The sequence below is a fragment of the Armigeres subalbatus genome, chromosome 1, assembly GCF_024139115.2.
Source record: "Armigeres subalbatus isolate Guangzhou_Male chromosome 1, GZ_Asu_2, whole genome shotgun sequence".
In the NCBI taxonomy this organism is placed as follows: domain Eukaryota; kingdom Metazoa; phylum Arthropoda; class Insecta; order Diptera; family Culicidae; genus Armigeres; species Armigeres subalbatus.
The window spans coordinates 110201536-110220393 of NC_085139.1; the positions used below are offsets into that span (position 1 = coordinate 110201536).

Sequence of the window (18858 nt, forward strand, 5' to 3'; positions counted from 1 at the left end):
AACAATTTCGAGCGTGACAACATTATTACATATACCTTTTAAAACAACTTGCAGAAGTGATGAAAAAGTTTTTGGAAATCAGAGTAGCGTCACATGTGGTTTGTGAAGAATGTGATTTGAGAAGACCCTAAAAGAAACAAAGAAATAATATGAATGGATGAACTGATGAAATTTTCTTAGATCGCATATTTTAAATCGCATTTTTTGGTCTTTAAAATGATTGACAGATTAGTCAGACAGATTTTTTTTAATTTCTTATCAACCGGAGTTCCTGAAGGAACTTTCGGAGGAGTTCCTGGAGGAACTTCCGGAGGAGTTCCTGGAGGAACTTCCGGAGGAGTTCCTGGAGGAACTTCCGGAGGAGTTCCTGGAGGAACTTCCGGAGGAGTTCCTGGAGGAACTTCCGGAGGAGTTCCTGGAGGAACTTCCGGAGGAATTCCCGGAGGAACTTCCGGAGGAATTCCCGGAGGAACTTCCGGAGGAACTTCCGGAGGAATTCCCGGAGGAACTTCCGGAGGAATTCCCGGAGGAACTTCCGGAGGAATTCCCGGAGGAACTTCCGGAGGAATTCCCGGAGAAACTTCCGGAGGAATTCCCGGAGGAACTTCCGGAGGAATTCCCGGAGGAACTTCCGGAGGAATTCCCGGAGGAACTTCCGGAGGAATCCTTCCAAGATTTGGTAGGAGGAATTCCCGGAGGAGCTTCCGAAGTTGAAATGGTCGAATATTAAAAGTGTTTACTTCTTAACAGGTTGCTTATTTCGCGAACGCCCACATAAAAAGATTTTCGCGACTATGTTTGAAGGAAACAGAAACGCGATTTTCCAGACTGGAAGGATAAATCCGCTACAAATCCGCGAAAATCGCGAAATCCACAACTGCTGTAACAGTCTACAACTCTCTTCTGTTAAATATGGTGGTCTTGACAAGAAATGATTTACGCTTTATGTTGGTTAGGTAAAATTAAAAATACGCCATTTTATTGGTTGGGTGAAATGCTGGTTTGTTGAGGTTAAAATAAATTATTTAATAATGTGCACTCATATCGATTAATGAAGGCTAATGGGATTGCTTCATTAGATACGCTTTCCAGCGCGCACGAGCCATTTTGATTGGAATTCCATAGAGAGCGGACCAAATCTGAATTTGGTTATGAGCTATTAGTTACTAAAAATGCTTATTGTTGAGAAGAATAATAACAAAAATTTTACCCAACACGAAGTTTTTTATATTACAAAACATTATCGCTTAGCATCTGTCAAAATGTCCCATCTGTTTTTTTGCAGTTATTACTTTAAATTCAAATTAGTCGTGATTCGCTGGTTGGGATTTTAATACTTGGGTCACTTTTTAGTTGGGCCTTCTTCGCTGGTTGGGCCATGGCTCAACTAAGGGTGCGAACCATTCCACCGATTCGTTTAACTTTTAGTTAAAATTTGACAGTTCGATGGTTATTCTCTCAAAAATAGTTAAAATGCAAATCCGAGTGGGCCCATTTGGAAATTTGACAGCTTAGTGGTTATTTTGATATGATAAACATTTTGTGGAACGACAATTCGCAAAGGTACAATAATTTAAACATACAATAAGTTATCATGTCTTAAATATAAGTTTTCAAAAGTTAGACGAGAAACGACGAAAATACTTGAGTCTAAACAAAAAGTAATACTAATAAGAATGATATGGAAATGCTAATATCATCTTCCAAACTTGGACGTACATGTTCATGATAGCATTAGAGGCGAAAGTATAGAATTGATAGTTCCGTTAGGATACGGCAGGCATGAAGAATGTTTTTATAGAAGTCGATTTGAAAGCGAGCGGAGGGCAATATTTGTGATGGCACATATCGCACGACCTTCCTTCTGTCAAGCTCCCGTATGAAGGGGGAGGGAAGAATATCAGTGTGGAATCTGATATATCTCCACTGGCAAAAGGAAGGTGGTTTGACTTGCTCATATGCCATCGCGTGCGGAAGGGATTTGCTATCGACGAGTACTGTCTCCAAATTTCTAATATGACATCAGCATTTAGTCGAATAGGATTTTTATTGCACAGTTCTGTTTTCTCATTGCGTCCGTCTCGTCGCAACCAACTTGGCTGCCTCGGAGAGAACAAAGCAGAGAAAGGCACTGCTGCTGTACCGTCGATCAATTCAGCTGTTATTGTTATTGTTCTTCCTTTTCTTATCCGTATGGATATTGCGAAGGTCATCCTCATCATTGGTACTACGTTGCCGTCCACATCCCAAAGGACCAGCCACTGCTGAATCGGTACGTAGTGGCGTACGTGGCGTAGAAGCTCGATTCTGTATGCCATCATATTCAGAGGGGGCGAATGCACTGTACTCACATGTTGTAGAATCCTCAACGCTATCCGCGGATGGTTCCGGATCGAAGACAATATAGTCACTGACGTCAAAACAACTTGAAATAACAAACTCACTATCAATATAGGTTCTGGGCTGTTATGGGCGTTCCTGATTATATTACCGTTACTATTGACCACAAGAGGAGGGTAACACGTATGCTGACTGGACATGAATTCATGCATTTGGTCGAAGTGCACCCATTGGTCAGCTCTCTGTTCACCATTTTCCGTAGCACCTCCAGTTAGAGGAGAAATAATAGAATAGAATCGCGTCGCGACTGTCGCATCGCGTGTGTTTGGGGGAACCTTTATTCCATTTAGCTTTAACTTGATCGATAGTATAGATATGCAGCCTCGAGGATTGCAGAATAGTTCTGGAAATGAAAAATCATGATAACATCTTTTCGTTAATTGTGGTTAATGATATCCTTACCGCCAGGCCTCCTTTTTGTCAAAGCGCTTGTTAATAAAGAAATTGTTATACTGAATTCGGCTTTTGATTAACCCGGAAACTTCAGCCACACTCACTGAAAATAAATAATTGTGAAACATAACACGACTATAAATAAATCAAGTCTCGCGCTTAGTTTCATAGAGATGAGTGACGTTTAACGCTCGCACACTGATGTGCAATTCGGCATGTGTAAATACATGTTTGTTTTCCTTCTGCTCATAACCTCAAAATTGATCGAGTCATCACAATGGTTGCGAAGGAGTCAAAAAATATATGAGAAATATACTCATTTTTACCCAAACTTTGCTGAGTAGCACCATCTAGGAGTGTTTGTTTTCCTTTTATCGCCACTCACACATTCGGACGTGAGAATCTCAATAGGGACGTAACTGTATTGATCGATTTCATATTTTGTTAATAGCTCAATTATTTTAAAAGCTACAACCGAGATTATCGATTCTGGTGCAAGATACATTCATCCTTTATCGCACCAAACCGTTAAATCATCGACAAACTAGCGCAATTTGCTACAATAATAAAAAGAAAACATCGACGAAAAGCAATCGAGCAATCGAAAGCTTTTCTTCGCTTTTCGTTTGGAATCCATTGGAAAATCTGCGATTCAAACAACTGAAAAACATGCACTATCTGGTGTGTTTCTCTATTTTTTTTTCTCCAGGATGTCAAATCGTTCGTCGCATCGAAATAACTATCGAACTATCAAATCTTCCCAAGTAACCATTAGCACTATATCCACTCCAGAACTAGCATATTCGTGATCATGTATTATCGGATCTTTTCCATTTTGAATGATGGAACCTTCAACAAAATGGTTCACAACGATAACGATGAAGAAGGACAATTTAGATCCCTGGGGTGCATAGGCCGCCGTGTTGACATACGGATGATCCGGATTCAGAAAAACGTGCGAAGTCACCAGCAAGATGCCAGGTTTTATCATCTTTCGTAATCGCAAAATGACAAAAAAAAAACAATGCTAAATTACGCTTGCTTGATCCACGGTGGCCGACCGCTGGTCCTCCGGGAGTTCCGGAACATCCGGTGAAGTGGTCAATGTTTGTAATTCGTCCCAGAAAGCTGCGAATTTTTCTAATCCGTGTGTAGTAGCAATGTCAGTGCAAAATCAATGCAAGCACCACTCATTGACCCCTGGTGGCTACCTATTGGTCCTCCTGGAGTTCCGGAACATCCGGTGAAGTTTACAATGTTAGTAATTCGTCCCAAAAAGCTGCGACTTTTTCTAATCCGTTTGAAGTAGCAATGTCAGAGATTCAATGCAAGCACCACTCATTGACCACTGGTGGCCTCTTAGTGGTCTTCCGGGAGTTCCGGAACATCCGGTGAAGTGGTCAATGTTTGTAATTCGTCCCAGAAAGCTGCGACTTTTTTTTTAACCCGTTTGTTGTGGCGATGTAAGATCAAAATAATTGCAAGGACAGTTCGTTGGCTATAGAAGTCTAGAAGTTCGTTCTAGACAACGAGACCTTTTTGCCTTTCTCGTACAACAAAGTTGTACCGAAAGGCTATCATTTCACTCCAAAATCGAACTTTTTATAGAAATCTCGGAGAGCCATGATGTTATATACCAATCGACTCAGCTCGCCGAGCTGAACAAATGTCTGTCAGTTGTTACCGAATCCGACAACAATGTACTAGTCAAACTATCCACTTGTACTAACTACACTAACGACAGTATAAACCAAGCACTGTGAGACTTCGCATGTAGTACAAAATGAGTAGAATCATCGCATAAGCAAACTTTTTTATGATTATTCTACTCTAAACGTGTAACGTCAACTAACACTAAAAAAACGACGACTCGCATCCCTCGGGCGAGCTACCACAGAGGCAACCTGATATCCGGTGGCGAAGAAGAGGAGAAAAAGGAAGAGGAGAAGAAATCTGTTGGATCGGAGAGAGTCGTGTTTGATCAATCGTAGCAGATAGACGTACCTCATCGACGCTATCGACCACGTGAATCGCGGAAAAAATCTCATTTCGCACTCTATTCGCACTCGTTTGTCGTGCAAGACGAATAAATCCGGACAAGTCGCCAGCCGGGGAAATACCCGGAGTAGTGATCATCAAAGAAGACTCCCTCGGGAATTGTCCCGTCGTTCGATACAAGTCACCGCCATTGAGGGCGCCGTAACCGTCATTAAGGCATTGTTAGATTGCCAGGTGGAGGTTTCTCGTTGATTGTTGTTCCGAAGAGGCTAGCCCCGAAACGGCCACGGCAACAGTCGGCGGTTGTCGGAATCGGAAGCCCCCGACCAACGCACGCATTGACCACCACCCGTCGATTACTAGGAAAGTCCCGTCCGGCGCGTCAGCCGGTACTTCCGACGAAGTTCCGCAGGATACACCCCTGAGATCCAAATCCTTTTCGCATCCGGTCGGTCCACGCGGCCAGGTCCGAACAAGCTCCAGCTGCCGTCAAAACCACATCGAACGAAGCAAAGCGTCACCAGTCCTCCTCGCATCCGGTCGGTCCACGCGGCCAAAATCGAACAAGCTCCAGCTGCCGCCGAAACCCCAGCGAACGAAGCAAAGCGTCACCAGTCCTCCTTGCATCCGGTCGGTCCACGCGGCCAAAATCGAACAAGCTCCAGCTGCCGCCGAAACCCCAGCGAACGAAGCCAAGCGTCACCAGTCCTCGCATCCGGTCGGTCCACGTGGCCAAAACAGAACAAGCTCCAGCGGCAGTCGATACCCTAGACCGGTCAGCTATTCAGGCCAATCCGAAGTCACCCGACAGAGTCTTCATGCCGCCAAGGCGACATCTCCCCGAACTGTGTAAGGTATGTTGGGAGTACGATCTCCGCATGACACCGAAAGGGCCCCAACTTCTCCGATCGGCCGCAACCTAAACTAACCCTAACCCACTAACCCTAAAATAAGATGAAAAAAAAATAAAACAAAAGTTAAATGTATCTCACTATTCTTCTTTTTCAATGAAAGTAGTCCTACGCATGCAAGTGGTTGGTCCTGGCTAGTATAGTCCGCTTCGTTTCGTCCGTGTGTTCCCTAAAGCAGGTCGATTGCCGACCCTGAGACCTATCCTACGAGGTGAGCTAGTTTGGGACGTGAGGACGTCCACTCTCCAGACGTGTGGACGTCATTGAGAGTTACAATTGGCGATCCAACTAGAAAAAAATATTCATAACTCAGCTTAGAATATTTTAAACCTGCTTGGGGAGACTCACGATGTGTTTCGTTGGTTCATCGTGAAGATTTCTTAGTGGCGTCAATACACAGAACTATTTGGGGATACGGCTGAAGTTCGTTTGATCGTGTGCGGTGCTCTTACCGATCCGAGTCGCTCTACTATAGAGATTACGAATTCTATTGAATTGCTTCGATTCATTTTTTATAAACTCTATTTTGTTACAATTTTATATCATTATTATTTTTCGCTGATTGGATTTGAACTAAACTGCATTGAATTGAAAAGTATAGGTTTAAAGGTGTAAATAGTAGTGTTAGGATTTCTAGAATAAGGCGTTTTTTTTAGATTTTGTTATTGGCTGAGTTAGGATAAATTGAATTCGAAATGGCTCAAGCCGATGAACTTATGGAATGGTCGGAGGAGAATCTCCAGAAGTTTTTTTTTGATATTCGCGTGGACCATCTCAATGAGGACGAATTAGATTTTGAATTGGAGATACGTGAAATCGTTTTTGAACACAACGAATCCATGTCTAGGAAACGACGCGCTTTAAGAGAGAGACTGAAGTTAGAGAAATTGGAAGGTAAGGAAGATTATTCGTGGAAGCGGGAGCCACACAACGAGCTTCTTGCTTGTGAAGGTAAATTGCGAGAAATTGAATGTACACTGCAGGATTCTCACAGAAAGTTACCCCCGAGATGTCAGTCTTCATTACTGCATCTGGGAAACCGAATAAAATTACTGCGGAAATATATCGAGTCAGAAAAGGTGGCTCAGTTAGAAGATATGCAAGAAAGAGTATTAACATATCTGAGGGACTTTTTCTATCTGAAGCGCAATGACGAAGACATCGGCCTTAAGAGACTGTTCACCGTAACCGCTAGGCCGGCTGAAGGTCAAACCCCAGCGGACGATACGGGTTCAGTGGATGAAGATCTGCTGGGCTCGCTGCAAAGATTAGGTTTAGTGAATACAGATAATATGGAACCTGAAGGATTGAAACAGGGAATTTTAATGCTCGAACACGAACTATATTTGTTGCGTAAATTCAAAGAAAACATACAGCTTCTCGGACTACTCCGTCCGATAAATTTCCGATGTCAGAAGTCTCAAGCTTACAGACTCCGATGACTTGCACAGGAGCCATACCGAAAAAAACGTTTTCGTCACGCGAGGTGCGGTTTTCCGAGGCACCACAGTACTCAGTTCATTCAGTACCTTTAAATCCTTCTTCCAATTGGAGAAACGATACCGGAGTGTTCTCCTCTCACATGGGTCGCCCAGACGCACCTGGTAGTAGTACAGGTAGGTATCCAGTATTAAGCACCTTCACGAACCCAACCCCCACAAATACGGCACCTAAGGTGGCCGCTTCAATCAGCTCTAACACTGGATACAACTGGCTACAGGTAACTGCAGGAAACTTTATATCCCCAACAATGCTTGCTTCAGGGCAATCGTCATTAACGACACCGACTTACACTTCTGGTAATCACATGCAAACTTACACTGCACAGTCAAACCAGGGATGGAAAATGGTTCCTTTAGGGTGGAGCGAAAGAGAGTCAAACTCGAGTAGTTCAGCCTCAGTGGTGCAGACCTTAACAACTGCCCTTCAACTGCCTCATTACCAAATTATAATTTGACTAGTAGAATGGGGTGGGCTCGTCTTGATACAGGAACACTGGCAAGTAGTGAACAGGTACCATTACCCAGTCATTCCACCAATTACGGTAACATTCCGACCACAGCGCCGATCGGCTCAATAAACGTCGGTTATCCAATGGCCAGTTTCTCTCAAGGTGTGTCAGATGTTACACAACGAGCCAATAACCGTAAGTCTCTACCGGTTTCGAAATGGAAACTGAGTAAATACGCCGGCACAGACCAAGGTTTGAAACTGAATGAGTTTCTTCATCTAGTCTCTCAGCTGGCCCTATCAGAGAGTATCTTAGAATCGGAATTATTCGATTCGGCTTTTCACCTTTTCACTGGACCAGCATTGAACTGGTATATGTCCATGAGGTCATCGGGGAGACTTGCAAATTGGATGCATTTAGTTCAAGAACTCCGCAAAGCTTTTGTACACCCTGAGCTAGACTCTCTAGTGCGTGCAAGAATATATCAGAGGAGACAAGTTCGAAACGAGACATTTCAGGAATATTATTATGAGATGGAAAGTATGTTCCGCTCCATGATAAACCCCATGGGCGAATGGGAAAGGGTGGAAGTGCTTAGAAGGAATATGCGCTCGGATTACAAAAAAGCATTACTTTGGAAACCCGTAGCTAATCCCTCCGAATTACTCGAAGCTGGACACCTGATTGATGCATCGAACTTTTCACTCTTTACAAAGATGTTTGACACCGATAAATCGACGAATGAGGTATCGGTAGAGAACCCCAATCGAGAGAGTAAGAAACAATTTTCTCGGCATCCTCCCAATCCGAAGCCACAGGAGAAAAATTATTCTAGGACCAGAGAGAACACTCCGGTCAAGAAAGAGGCGGTTGCAAAGCATGAGTCGAAGCCTTCAAATTCCATTCAGTCAAACAAGGCAGATAACCCCATGGAGGGATGCTCGAGGCCAAAAAGGACATTGGATTACTTGGTTGAGGGATATAGGCCACCTCGGGATCACGAATGCCTGTATTGCCGACAAACTAATCATGTACTGGATCAGTGTCGTAGTTTTAAGGGCTTGATGTGTCTAGTATGTGGTTTTAGAGGATTCGAGACACAACATTGTCCGTATTGCAAAAAAAACGGACTACAGGCGGTCGAAAATCGCCGACCGTCGAATTCGAACCCCAGCGTGTGAATAGCTTTCCCTTCGGGATAACCTCTTCTGACTGTTGGGAGCCTTGTCCAGAGGAGGCCTATGTGGGAGCTCCCCAAGAATCATTGACGATATCATTATCACGGCAACCAGACAATAGACCGTATGCGGCCGTGAAAATTTATGGCTTAACCGAGAAAGGCCTGTTAGATTCGGGAAGCCAACTTACACTCCTTAGCGAGAAAATATACCACAAAATGAAGGGCACCAAATTACAACCCTTAAATCGAGTCACTAAAATACGGTCAGCCAACGGTTCCGAGCTTACGGTACTAGGACAGTTATACGTTCCTTTCAACTTCGGAGGAAAATTGAAAATTATACCGACGCTAGTAGTTAAAAATTTGTCCGCAAATTGTATTTTAGGTATGGATTTCTGGCGCCGATTCAAAATTTGGCCTACTGTGCAGGAGTGTGCTTTGGTGACGGCCGAAGCCGTGCAGTTTGAGAACCCATCTTTATCCTTTACGACTGCCGAAGAAGGCCAAATTGAAGAAGTGAAAAATCTTTTCAAAGTGGCCACTTCTGAAACTCTTACGTTAACACCACTAGCGGAACATCGAATAGAGATTTCCGACGAATGGAAAACAAAACCTCCGGTACGCCAATACCCGTACCCGCTATCTCCAAAAGTCCAGGAGAAAGTAGCCACCGAACTCGACCGTATGCTGACATTGGGTATAATCGAAAGAGCCCACTCGGACTGGTCGTCGAACGTAGTTCCGGTTATAAAACCATCGGGGAAGGTCCGTCTCTGCCTAGATGCTCGAAAAGTGAACGAGCGAACCATTAGAGATGCCTATCCATTGCCTCATCCTGGGCGGATCTTGGGACATTTGCCCAAGGCTCGATACCTGAGTACGATTGATTTATCTGAAGCGTTCCTCCAGATCCCATTAGAAAAGAGTTCTCGGCGGTACACTGCATTTAGTATACAGGGCAAAGGAATGTTCCAATTCACCAGGCTCCCGTTTGGACTGGTCAACAGTCCTGCGTCCTTGGCCAGGCTAATGGACCGTGTACTGGGGCATGGTGAATTGGAACCGAACGTCTTCGTGTATCTCGATGATATTGTCATCGTCACGGAGACGTTCGAAGAACATATTCGATTGCTTCGAGAGATCGCTAGGCGGTTATCAGAGGCAAACTTATCAATAAACATAGATAAATCCAAATTTGGCGTTAGTGAGCTGCCATTCCTAGGGTACCTGCTTTCTACCGTCGGCCTTCGTCCAAACCCTGAAAAATTCGGGCGATAGTTGAATACGAAAGGCCGACGACGATTACAAAGCTGCGAAGGTTCCTAGGGATGGCCAACTACTATCGTCGTTTCATTGATGACTTTAGTGGGGTCACTTCCGCTCTCTCTGACCTCTTGAAAACTAAATCTAAGATTTTGGGTTGGAACGAGGCGGCGGAAGAGTCCTTTGAAAGAATAAAGGAAAAATTGATTTCGGCTCCTATTTTATCCTCGCCGGACTTTAGCGCAGAATTTAGCATTCAAACCGACGCTAGTGACGTAGCGGTTGCGGGGGTTCTCACCCAGTTGCAAGAAGGACAGGAGAGAGTAATAGCTTACTTCTCTCACAAAATGACAACTCCTCAAAGGAACTATCATGCGTGTGAGAAGGAAGCCCTTGCTGCACTCCTGTCCATCGACGCTTTCAGGGGTTACGTAGAAGGGTCGCACTTCACACTTATCACCGACTCTTCTGCGTTAACCCATATTATGACGGCAAAATGGAAGACGGCGTCCAGATGCAGCAGGTGGTGCCTGGAACTGCAGCATCATGATATGACCATTCTGCACAGAAAAGGTAAGGAAAACACGGTCCCGGATGCAATATCACGAAGTATCGCGGCCATCACTGCCACCGCACCCAAAAAACCAGGACAAATGTCTTACCTTAGTAAACCCCGAGTCGGACTCTTCTATCGAGAATGACACGGCCATAAAATGGTACGAGGACCTGTTAGATAAAGTGACCGAAAGGCCAACGGATCATGTTGACTTTCAAATACGAAATGGTCAGCTTTTCAAATATCTATCCACACCTAATGCTGCGCAGGATAATCGCTTCGACTGGAAGGAAATTCCCCACCCAAATGAACGGCTGGGGATAATTCAGGAGAATCATGATGGTTCCATGCACTTAGGGGTGGATAAAACACTCTTTCGAATACGCCAGAAGTTTTTTTGGCCTGGTATGGCCATTCAGACACGGGAGCACATTCAGGGGTGCACCGTCTGTAAGGAAACTAAAGCATCCAATATAGCCCTAGCTCCCCCATTAGGGGACCAACGTATCACCACGCACCCTTGGCAAATAATAGCAATCGATTTTATTGGCCCGTTGCCCCGAAGTAGGAAACAGAACCAATTCATTTTATCCATCATGGATCTGTTTAGTAAATGGGTAATGTTAATACCATTCCGGAAAATAGATAGTTTTTCTCTCTGTAACACCCTACGTGATCAGTGGTTTTTCAGAAACTCGGTGCCCGAGGTGATCATTACCGATAATGCGACTTGCTTTCTATCAAATGAGTTTCGGAAGTTGCTTCAAAAATTTGACGTGAGACATTGGCTTAACGCCAAATACCACTCCCAGGCCAACCCGGTGGAGCGTGTACACCGTACTGTTAATGCCGCCATCCGCTCCTACGTTCGTGAGGATCAGAGGCTGTGGGATACACAGCTGTCCGAGTTGGAGACAGTGCTTAACACCTCTGTCCACTCAAGTACTGAACTCACTCCTTTTTTTACAACCCACGGATATGAAATGCTGTCCAAGGGATCTGATCATCGCCTAGGGGATTCTGACGAATCTCTATCTTATGAAGAGCGATCCATTAGACAAAAAGAATTATATGGAAAAATTTGCGATCTGGTTAAGACTAACCTGGAAAAGGCTCATCAAGAGTGCCGGAAAAGGTATGAGCTCCGTCATCGCACGTTTGGCAAAGCCTTACAGGTAGGCCAGCTTGTATATCGCCGCAACATGAAATTGTCAAGTGCCATAGAGCACTACAACGCCAAGTATGGGCCACAATTCTTACCAGCGAAAATCATACGAAAACAAGGGACTTCGTCATATGAGCTCGAGGACCTTGCCGGGAAGCGACTAGGAGTTTGGCCGGCTTCTCAATTAAAACCAGGGTAGGTAGCACGTTCACTTGCCGGAGTCTCAATGAACTTACCCAGCATTAATATAAAAGTTCCTCCTATTCAATAAAATAGATAATCGTGATTCGTAGATTTGCTTTCACTTTCAGAAAGCTGCGCTATCGTTGTTTTGTTTACCTTTGGGTTTTCGTTTCTTTTTTGGTAAACGTCAGCAACAATTATTAGGGTGATACCTAAGAGTATGACCTGAAGTTAACTGCGATGTTTGAGGCGAAAAAATCAACTGTGATTCGCCTGTTCCGTGCGTTCACAGAGAATTAACCCAAACTTGTTGCTGCACACTACAAACCAATTCTATAAATTCTTAGAATTGAATTTGGTTTTGATGGAATGCTTTCGTTATGCATCTAACGGAAATACACATTTGAATAATAGTAATATAATTCTTAGGCACTAGAATGCACTAAGCCCACACGAGACAGAATTAGGCTCGGTGAACAGATCTTGAGAAGGGACATGTCTTCTGAAAGGTATAGGATATGATTAGGTCATACGTAATAGGAATCTAATTATGGTATAAGAATGAAAGGATAATGAATGGATGAATAAGGGCCCAATGAACGCAGGTGATAGAGTTGAAAGAATGAGTAGGTGAGACAGATTTAAGTAACTTAAGGAAGGTAGTTTAATAGAGCCTTCCGCACTAAAAAAAAGGAGAAAAAGAAACTTAAAAAGCGAAAAATAGTAAAGATTCTGAGTCGCGTACCTAGCCACAAAGGTAGATTTGGCAATATCAGTGAAGTTCAAATCTCGAAGGGGGTGAAAGCAAATTGGTACGAGAGGTTAAATAATATTGGATCCGAACCCAGGTCTTCATTGAATAGATTCTGAGGTTGCCGTTATTGAGACTCCTTTTCTGACGAACCTACGAACAAATCAAATTATCCTAGAAAGGAAAAAAAATTGAGCCTTCTAGTCGGCCCAATTTTTCTTCCCGACGGGGGATGATTGTTACCGAATCCGACAACAATGTACTAGTCAAACTATCCACTTGTACTAACTACACTAACGACAGTATAAACCAAGCACTGTGAGACTTCGCATGTAGTACAAAATGAGTAGAATCATCGCATAAGCAAACTTTTTTATGATTATTCTACTCTAAACGTGTAACGTCAACTAACACTAAAAAAACGACGACTCGCATCCCTCGGGCGAGCTACCACAGAGGCAACCTGATATCCGGTGGCGAAGAAGAGGAGAAAAAGGAAGAGGAGAAGAAATCTGTTGGATCGGAGAGAGTCGTGTTTGATCAATCGTAGCAGATAGACGTACCTCATCGACGCTATCGACCACGTGAATCGCGGAAAAAATCTCATTTCGCACTCTATTCGCACTCGTTTGTCGTGCAAGACGAATAAATCCGGACAAGTCGCCAGCCGGGGAAATACCCGGAGTAGTGATCATCAAAGAAGACTCCCTCGGGAATTGTCCCGTCGTTCGATACAAGTCACCGCCATTGAGGGCGCCGTAACCGTCATTAAGGCATTGTTAGATTGCCAGGTGGAGGTTTCTCGTTGATTGTTGTTCCGAAGAGGCTAGCCCCGAAACGGCCACGGCAACAGTCGGCGGTTGTCGGAATCGGAAGCCCCCGACCAACGCACGCATTGACCACCACCCGTCGATTACTAGGAAAGTCCCGTCCGGCGCGTCAGCCGGTACTTCCGACGAAGTTCCGCAGGATACACCCCTGAGATCCAAATCCTTTTCGCATCCGGTCGGTCCACGCGGCCAGGTCCGAACAAGCTCCAGCTGCCGTCAAAACCACATCGAACGAAGCAAAGCGTCACCAGTCCTCCTCGCATCCGGTCGGTCCACGCGGCCAAAATCGAACAAGCTCCAGCTGCCGCCGAAACCCCAGCGAACGAAGCAAAGCGTCACCAGTCCTCCTTGCATCCGGTCGGTCCACGCGGCCAAAATCGAACAAGCTCCAGCTGCCGCCGAAACCCCAGCGAACGAAGCCAAGCGTCACCAGTCCTCGCATCCGGTCGGTCCACGTGGCCAAAACAGAACAAGCTCCAGCGGCAGTCGATACCCTAGACCGGTCAGCTATTCAGGCCAATCCGAAGTCACCCGACAGAGTCTTCATGCCGCCAAGGCGACATCTCCCCGAACTGTGTAAGGTATGTTGGGAGTACGATCTCCGCATGACACCGAAAGGGCCCCAACTTCTCCGATCGGCCGCAACCTAAACTAACCCTAACCCACTAACCCTAAAATAAGATGAAAAAAAAATAAAACAAAAGTTAAATGTATCTCACTATTCTTCTTTTTCAATGAAAGTAGTCCTACGCATGCAAGTGGTTGGTCCTGGCTAGTATAGTCCGCTTCGTTTCGTCCGTGTGTTCCCTAAAGCAGGTCGATTGCCGACCCTGAGACCTATCCTACGAGGTGAGCTAGTTTGGGACGTGAGGACGTCCACTCTCCAGACGTGTGGACGTCATTGAGAGTTACACAGTCCGTGTGTATGTGTGTGTGTGTGCACACGAAAACCGAAAAACATTAGCCACTTTTTTCATATAGTAATTCTTAACCAATTTTCTCCCAACAAGTTGCGTTCGACTGGGGACAAACTCTAGTTGATCACTATTGAATATAATCAATATCGATCATTGCGTTCAACAGTTATGAAGAAAATGGTGTGTTTAACCATATACGGTTGGTTAATTGATTCGCCTCAAAGTGTTTGCAAGAGCCGTGATGTAGGCAATTATTTATGAAAGGCATCGTCAATGCTAGGTGGATTATTCTGGGTTTTTAATAAATGACATGAGGTAGAAAGTTGAGAGCAAAATCATTGCCAAGACCACTAGTTGATCCCGGGTGGCCAGTAAGTAATATTTAAATATTCGAACAAGTGGTTAAATCTAGAAATCAAACCTAAAATGTTGCGACTTAGTCATAGCAATGTAAGAGCACAATCAATATCGTTAATACTTGTAAATCCTGAGTAATAGTTTTAGTTTTTGTTTTAGTCTTAAATGACTAGCGAATATACTCCGATATACTCAAAGAAATAGTCATTGCTAGCAACACGTTCCAAAAAGCTGTTCTCTAATTGTGATTATGGGTGGTAACATTCTGACCCTACAATGTGTAGTTGCTGCTACGCGATTGACCAGAATTTTAAATCAGTACAGAGACTTCAGTAAAGAAGAGTGGAAAAATGAAAGCTAACTGTAATTCAAATTTATGCTAAAACAAATCAGAAATATCAAGGGTGCCAGGTATGTTCATTCCACATAGACATTCATTCAACACATAGAAATTATGTTATAAAATGTCCTGTTATACAAAACAGAAATAGTTCAGGATTGTTCGTGATGTCAGTTCTCGTACGTCAACCGTCAGATTATCCTCACAATGTCACGACAATCTATTCAGGTAAGAAAATTATTTAGAGCTTTTTAGTGGAATGAACTTAAGGTTTTCCTGCCGTACTGAATTGACGCCGTTGAGTTGTTTCGTTTTTTGACAACAGAAGGAAGAGTGAATGAAAAAATGTGAAGAAATAATCCAAAAGTGAGTTTGAAATACTCAACCGTAGGTACTTTTTTTCTACCGTGTATTATAAAAAGACATTCGATCATCCAAGTAGCTACCGGAAAACAGTTGAAAGCTGAACCTTGGAGCGTCAAAATGGGTAGAACAGTTGAGTTTCCACTGGAACAGCGCTGCAATATCATTGCTCTACACTTCAAAGGCTTCTCCACTCGCAATATTGCGTGTAGTGTCGGTGTTAGTCAGTCTGCAGTTGTAAGAACAATTCATCGGCATAAGCTATACAACAGTAACAGAAGTAATATTAGATCAGGAAGACCTAGAATTGAAGCGGACCAAAAATCTAGAAAACCTCCCAAGAAACATCCAACTTTGAAGAACGAAAGTATTGTCAAGAAATCATGGAAAAGAACAATTAAAGAAAAACGATTGCAAATTACATCGTTACACCAAGCAGGAGTTTCCTCAAGGCAAATAGCGCTGCAAATGGCGGTAACGCCTCCAACTGTCTGTCATCTTGTTGCACATTTCAAGGCTACTGGTTCCGTTGCTAATCGTCCTTACAGCAGATGGTAATAGTTTGTATTTTGTATTTTTTCTTAAATTTATTTGAAATTGTATCAAATTCAGCAGCAGCAAGCAACGAAACGATTTACTTCGCAACATCAGAGAGAGGTGTGACTACCGAACTGCTAATCAGACTATACCCGGTGGATCAAAAAAATGGAAGAGGATCTATGTGAACGATCAAATCCGCATCAAGCAGATGTCCGAAGCAGGAAAATCGACGCGACAAATAGCTAAATGCATGAACATAAGCAACTCCACTGTATCCAGGATAGTTCGTCGAAGGGAGCTACAAGTGCACCGATTTCACATCTTGGAAGACCTCGCGGAAGTTTTAAACCCAAAGCAGAAAATATCATTGAAGAAGAAACCCTTCCAAAAGCAGGAAAAAGAAGTTACGGCACAAAACAACTCTCCAACGAGCGGCGTGCTTCCATTATAACCTTACATAATGAAGGTTTCAATACTCGACACATCGCTTCACGGATGATGGTGGCGCCAAGCACGGTCGTAAAATGTGTGACTGTAAAATGACAACTGTGAGACGGCGACTCTTAGCAGTTGGATTGAGAGGCCGCATTGCAGGGAAAAAACCTTTATTACGTGAAGCGAACAAAGAAAAACGTTTGAAATGGGCACATGATCACTTAAGGTCACTCCTGACGGAATCCAAGTTTAAAAGTATTCAAGTGCGTTTTCGGGGGCACACCACTCGATACGAAGGCAACGCACAACTGTCATTTTTATTATTTCACGCATGCTGCGACGCAGCAAAGCTAAATCAACAAAAATGACAGTTGTGCGCCGCCTATGAACCGAGTGGTGTGCCCCCGAAAACGCGAGCACTTTGGAACTTGGATTCCGTCAGGAGTGACCTTAAACTGGACAAGTAAGGAATGGTCGAAAGTTCTGTTTACCGATGAATCTAAGTTTGATCTGTTTTCCACCAAGAGGCGAATATTTGTTCGACGCCTTCCTGGTGAACGAATGAACTTCAATTTCGTGGTGCCCACAGTGAAGCACGGTGGAGGCTCTGTTTTGGTTTGGGGTTCATTTGCTGGGACGAAAGTGAGAGATTTGATCCGGATCACCGGAATACTAAACAAGGAAGGCTATTTGAAGATTCTTCAAGAAAATGCTGTACCAAATGGATTGAGTCTCATAGGAAAAGGATTTACTTTGCAGTAGGAGATGACCCCAAGCATTCTTCGAAACTTTGCCGTGGATATGCATCTGAGCTTGAGAAGCAGAAGAAATTAGTTAACATGGAGTGGCCAGCTCAATCTCCGGATCTAAATCCCATAGAGCTGCTATGGAATGAACTAGATCGAAATGTGAGGAAAATGCGACCAGTAAACCACAATCATTTATGGGAATGTTTACAAGCATGCTGGCAAAGCATTGGAGAGGAAACGTTGAAAAAGCTCATCAACCGTATGCCGACGCCGAGGGTGTGCAAGGCAGTAATATATGCGAACGGAGGATACTTTGAAGAGGCAAAAATTTAGTAGTTTAGTACTATTAATTGCATATTATTCGGCAACTCGGCCGTACGAAAACCATTTTTTTGTTTAATATCTTGGCTGTGCATATGCACAGCATATGTTTCGAAATGGACAAATTGATATGAAATTTGCGAAAAAGAATACACGTGTCTTGGAGGGACTCGAACCCTCAACCTCCTACTATACAGCGCTTTAAGTTTAGTACTAATTTAATTATTATCTGTTCCATTTCGGTCTCTGCTAAATGCAGATATTAAATAGATTTTAATTTGTTTGAACTGGATAGCTTGTTTGTAATTTTGAATAGCTAGTAATAATAGAGACAGAGTAAGGTGGCTTGATGGGCCGCCCTCTTATTCCGTTCTATTTGACGCCCTGATGCTATGGACACAATTTCAGCCATATCGGACAACGTTTGGGCGGTGCTAAACTTATTGGAAATTAGTATGGAAAAATGTATGGAGAAATTGTAACGGTTTTATTCGGTGGATTTAAAACAAACAACAACATAAAATGATCCCGAACAAAAACGCCTTAAAAATCTGGCTTAAGCGCCAATCCTAAAAGAGGATTGCCAAATTTCATTTCGTTGCCCGCTAGCTAGTCGGCCACGTCGTGGTCCGAAAACCGTTCTCGCGAATTTGTTCGGTTCACGTTTTTTATAAAACAATAAACAAAAAAAACACACAGCAAATTTAACTTTAACAAAACATCGCGAAAAAACATCAAAATTTATTAAGCGGATCAAACTATTTCACTTAGTTACATGCTAATTTCGATTGGCCAATTCGCTTCAAATTTCCACTAATTCTTTCTTCATGTGCACATTTCTTCACCCCGAAGGGCAGCAGTACTCACGCTACTGGTTGCTTGTCGTAATCATCACACCTCCAAGAACCGACCGCTCCACGCTGCAGAGTAGTAATGACACAATATCACTTTGGATGTTGGGTCTTCTGAACGTCATCACTTACGTCGGTTCTCGATGACATTTGCTTGCAAAAGACCAGTGCAGGACAGACGAAGAGATGACTTGAAGAACGTCGCCACACCACATTGTTGGAAAATTATTTAATAACTCTTTGGTTTTGGTTGCGGTCAAAACCACATATCCAACCTGGTGGGTGGTGGGTGTCCAACTGTTGCGGAACCGCTGTCGAACTGCACGTCTGCTCTGCCTTGTTCACTCGATGACGAGTCCACACGGCACCAGCGATGGGTAGGCATACTACCTACGGCCTGCGTC

At 43.7% G+C, this 18858-nt stretch overlaps 1 protein-coding gene across 1 annotated transcript in view; it reads right to left on the reverse strand.

Annotated features, from left to right (window-relative positions):
• LOC134204782 (uncharacterized) overlaps positions 1 to 18858 on the reverse strand; it is a 47476-nt gene that overhangs the window by 606 nt on the left and 28012 nt on the right. Inside the window, exon 11 of the mRNA XM_062679585.1 lies at positions 36 to 127. Within this exon, the coding sequence (XP_062535569.1) occupies positions 36 to 127 (92 nt within the window). The remainder of the gene's footprint in view (positions 1 to 35; positions 128 to 18858) is intronic.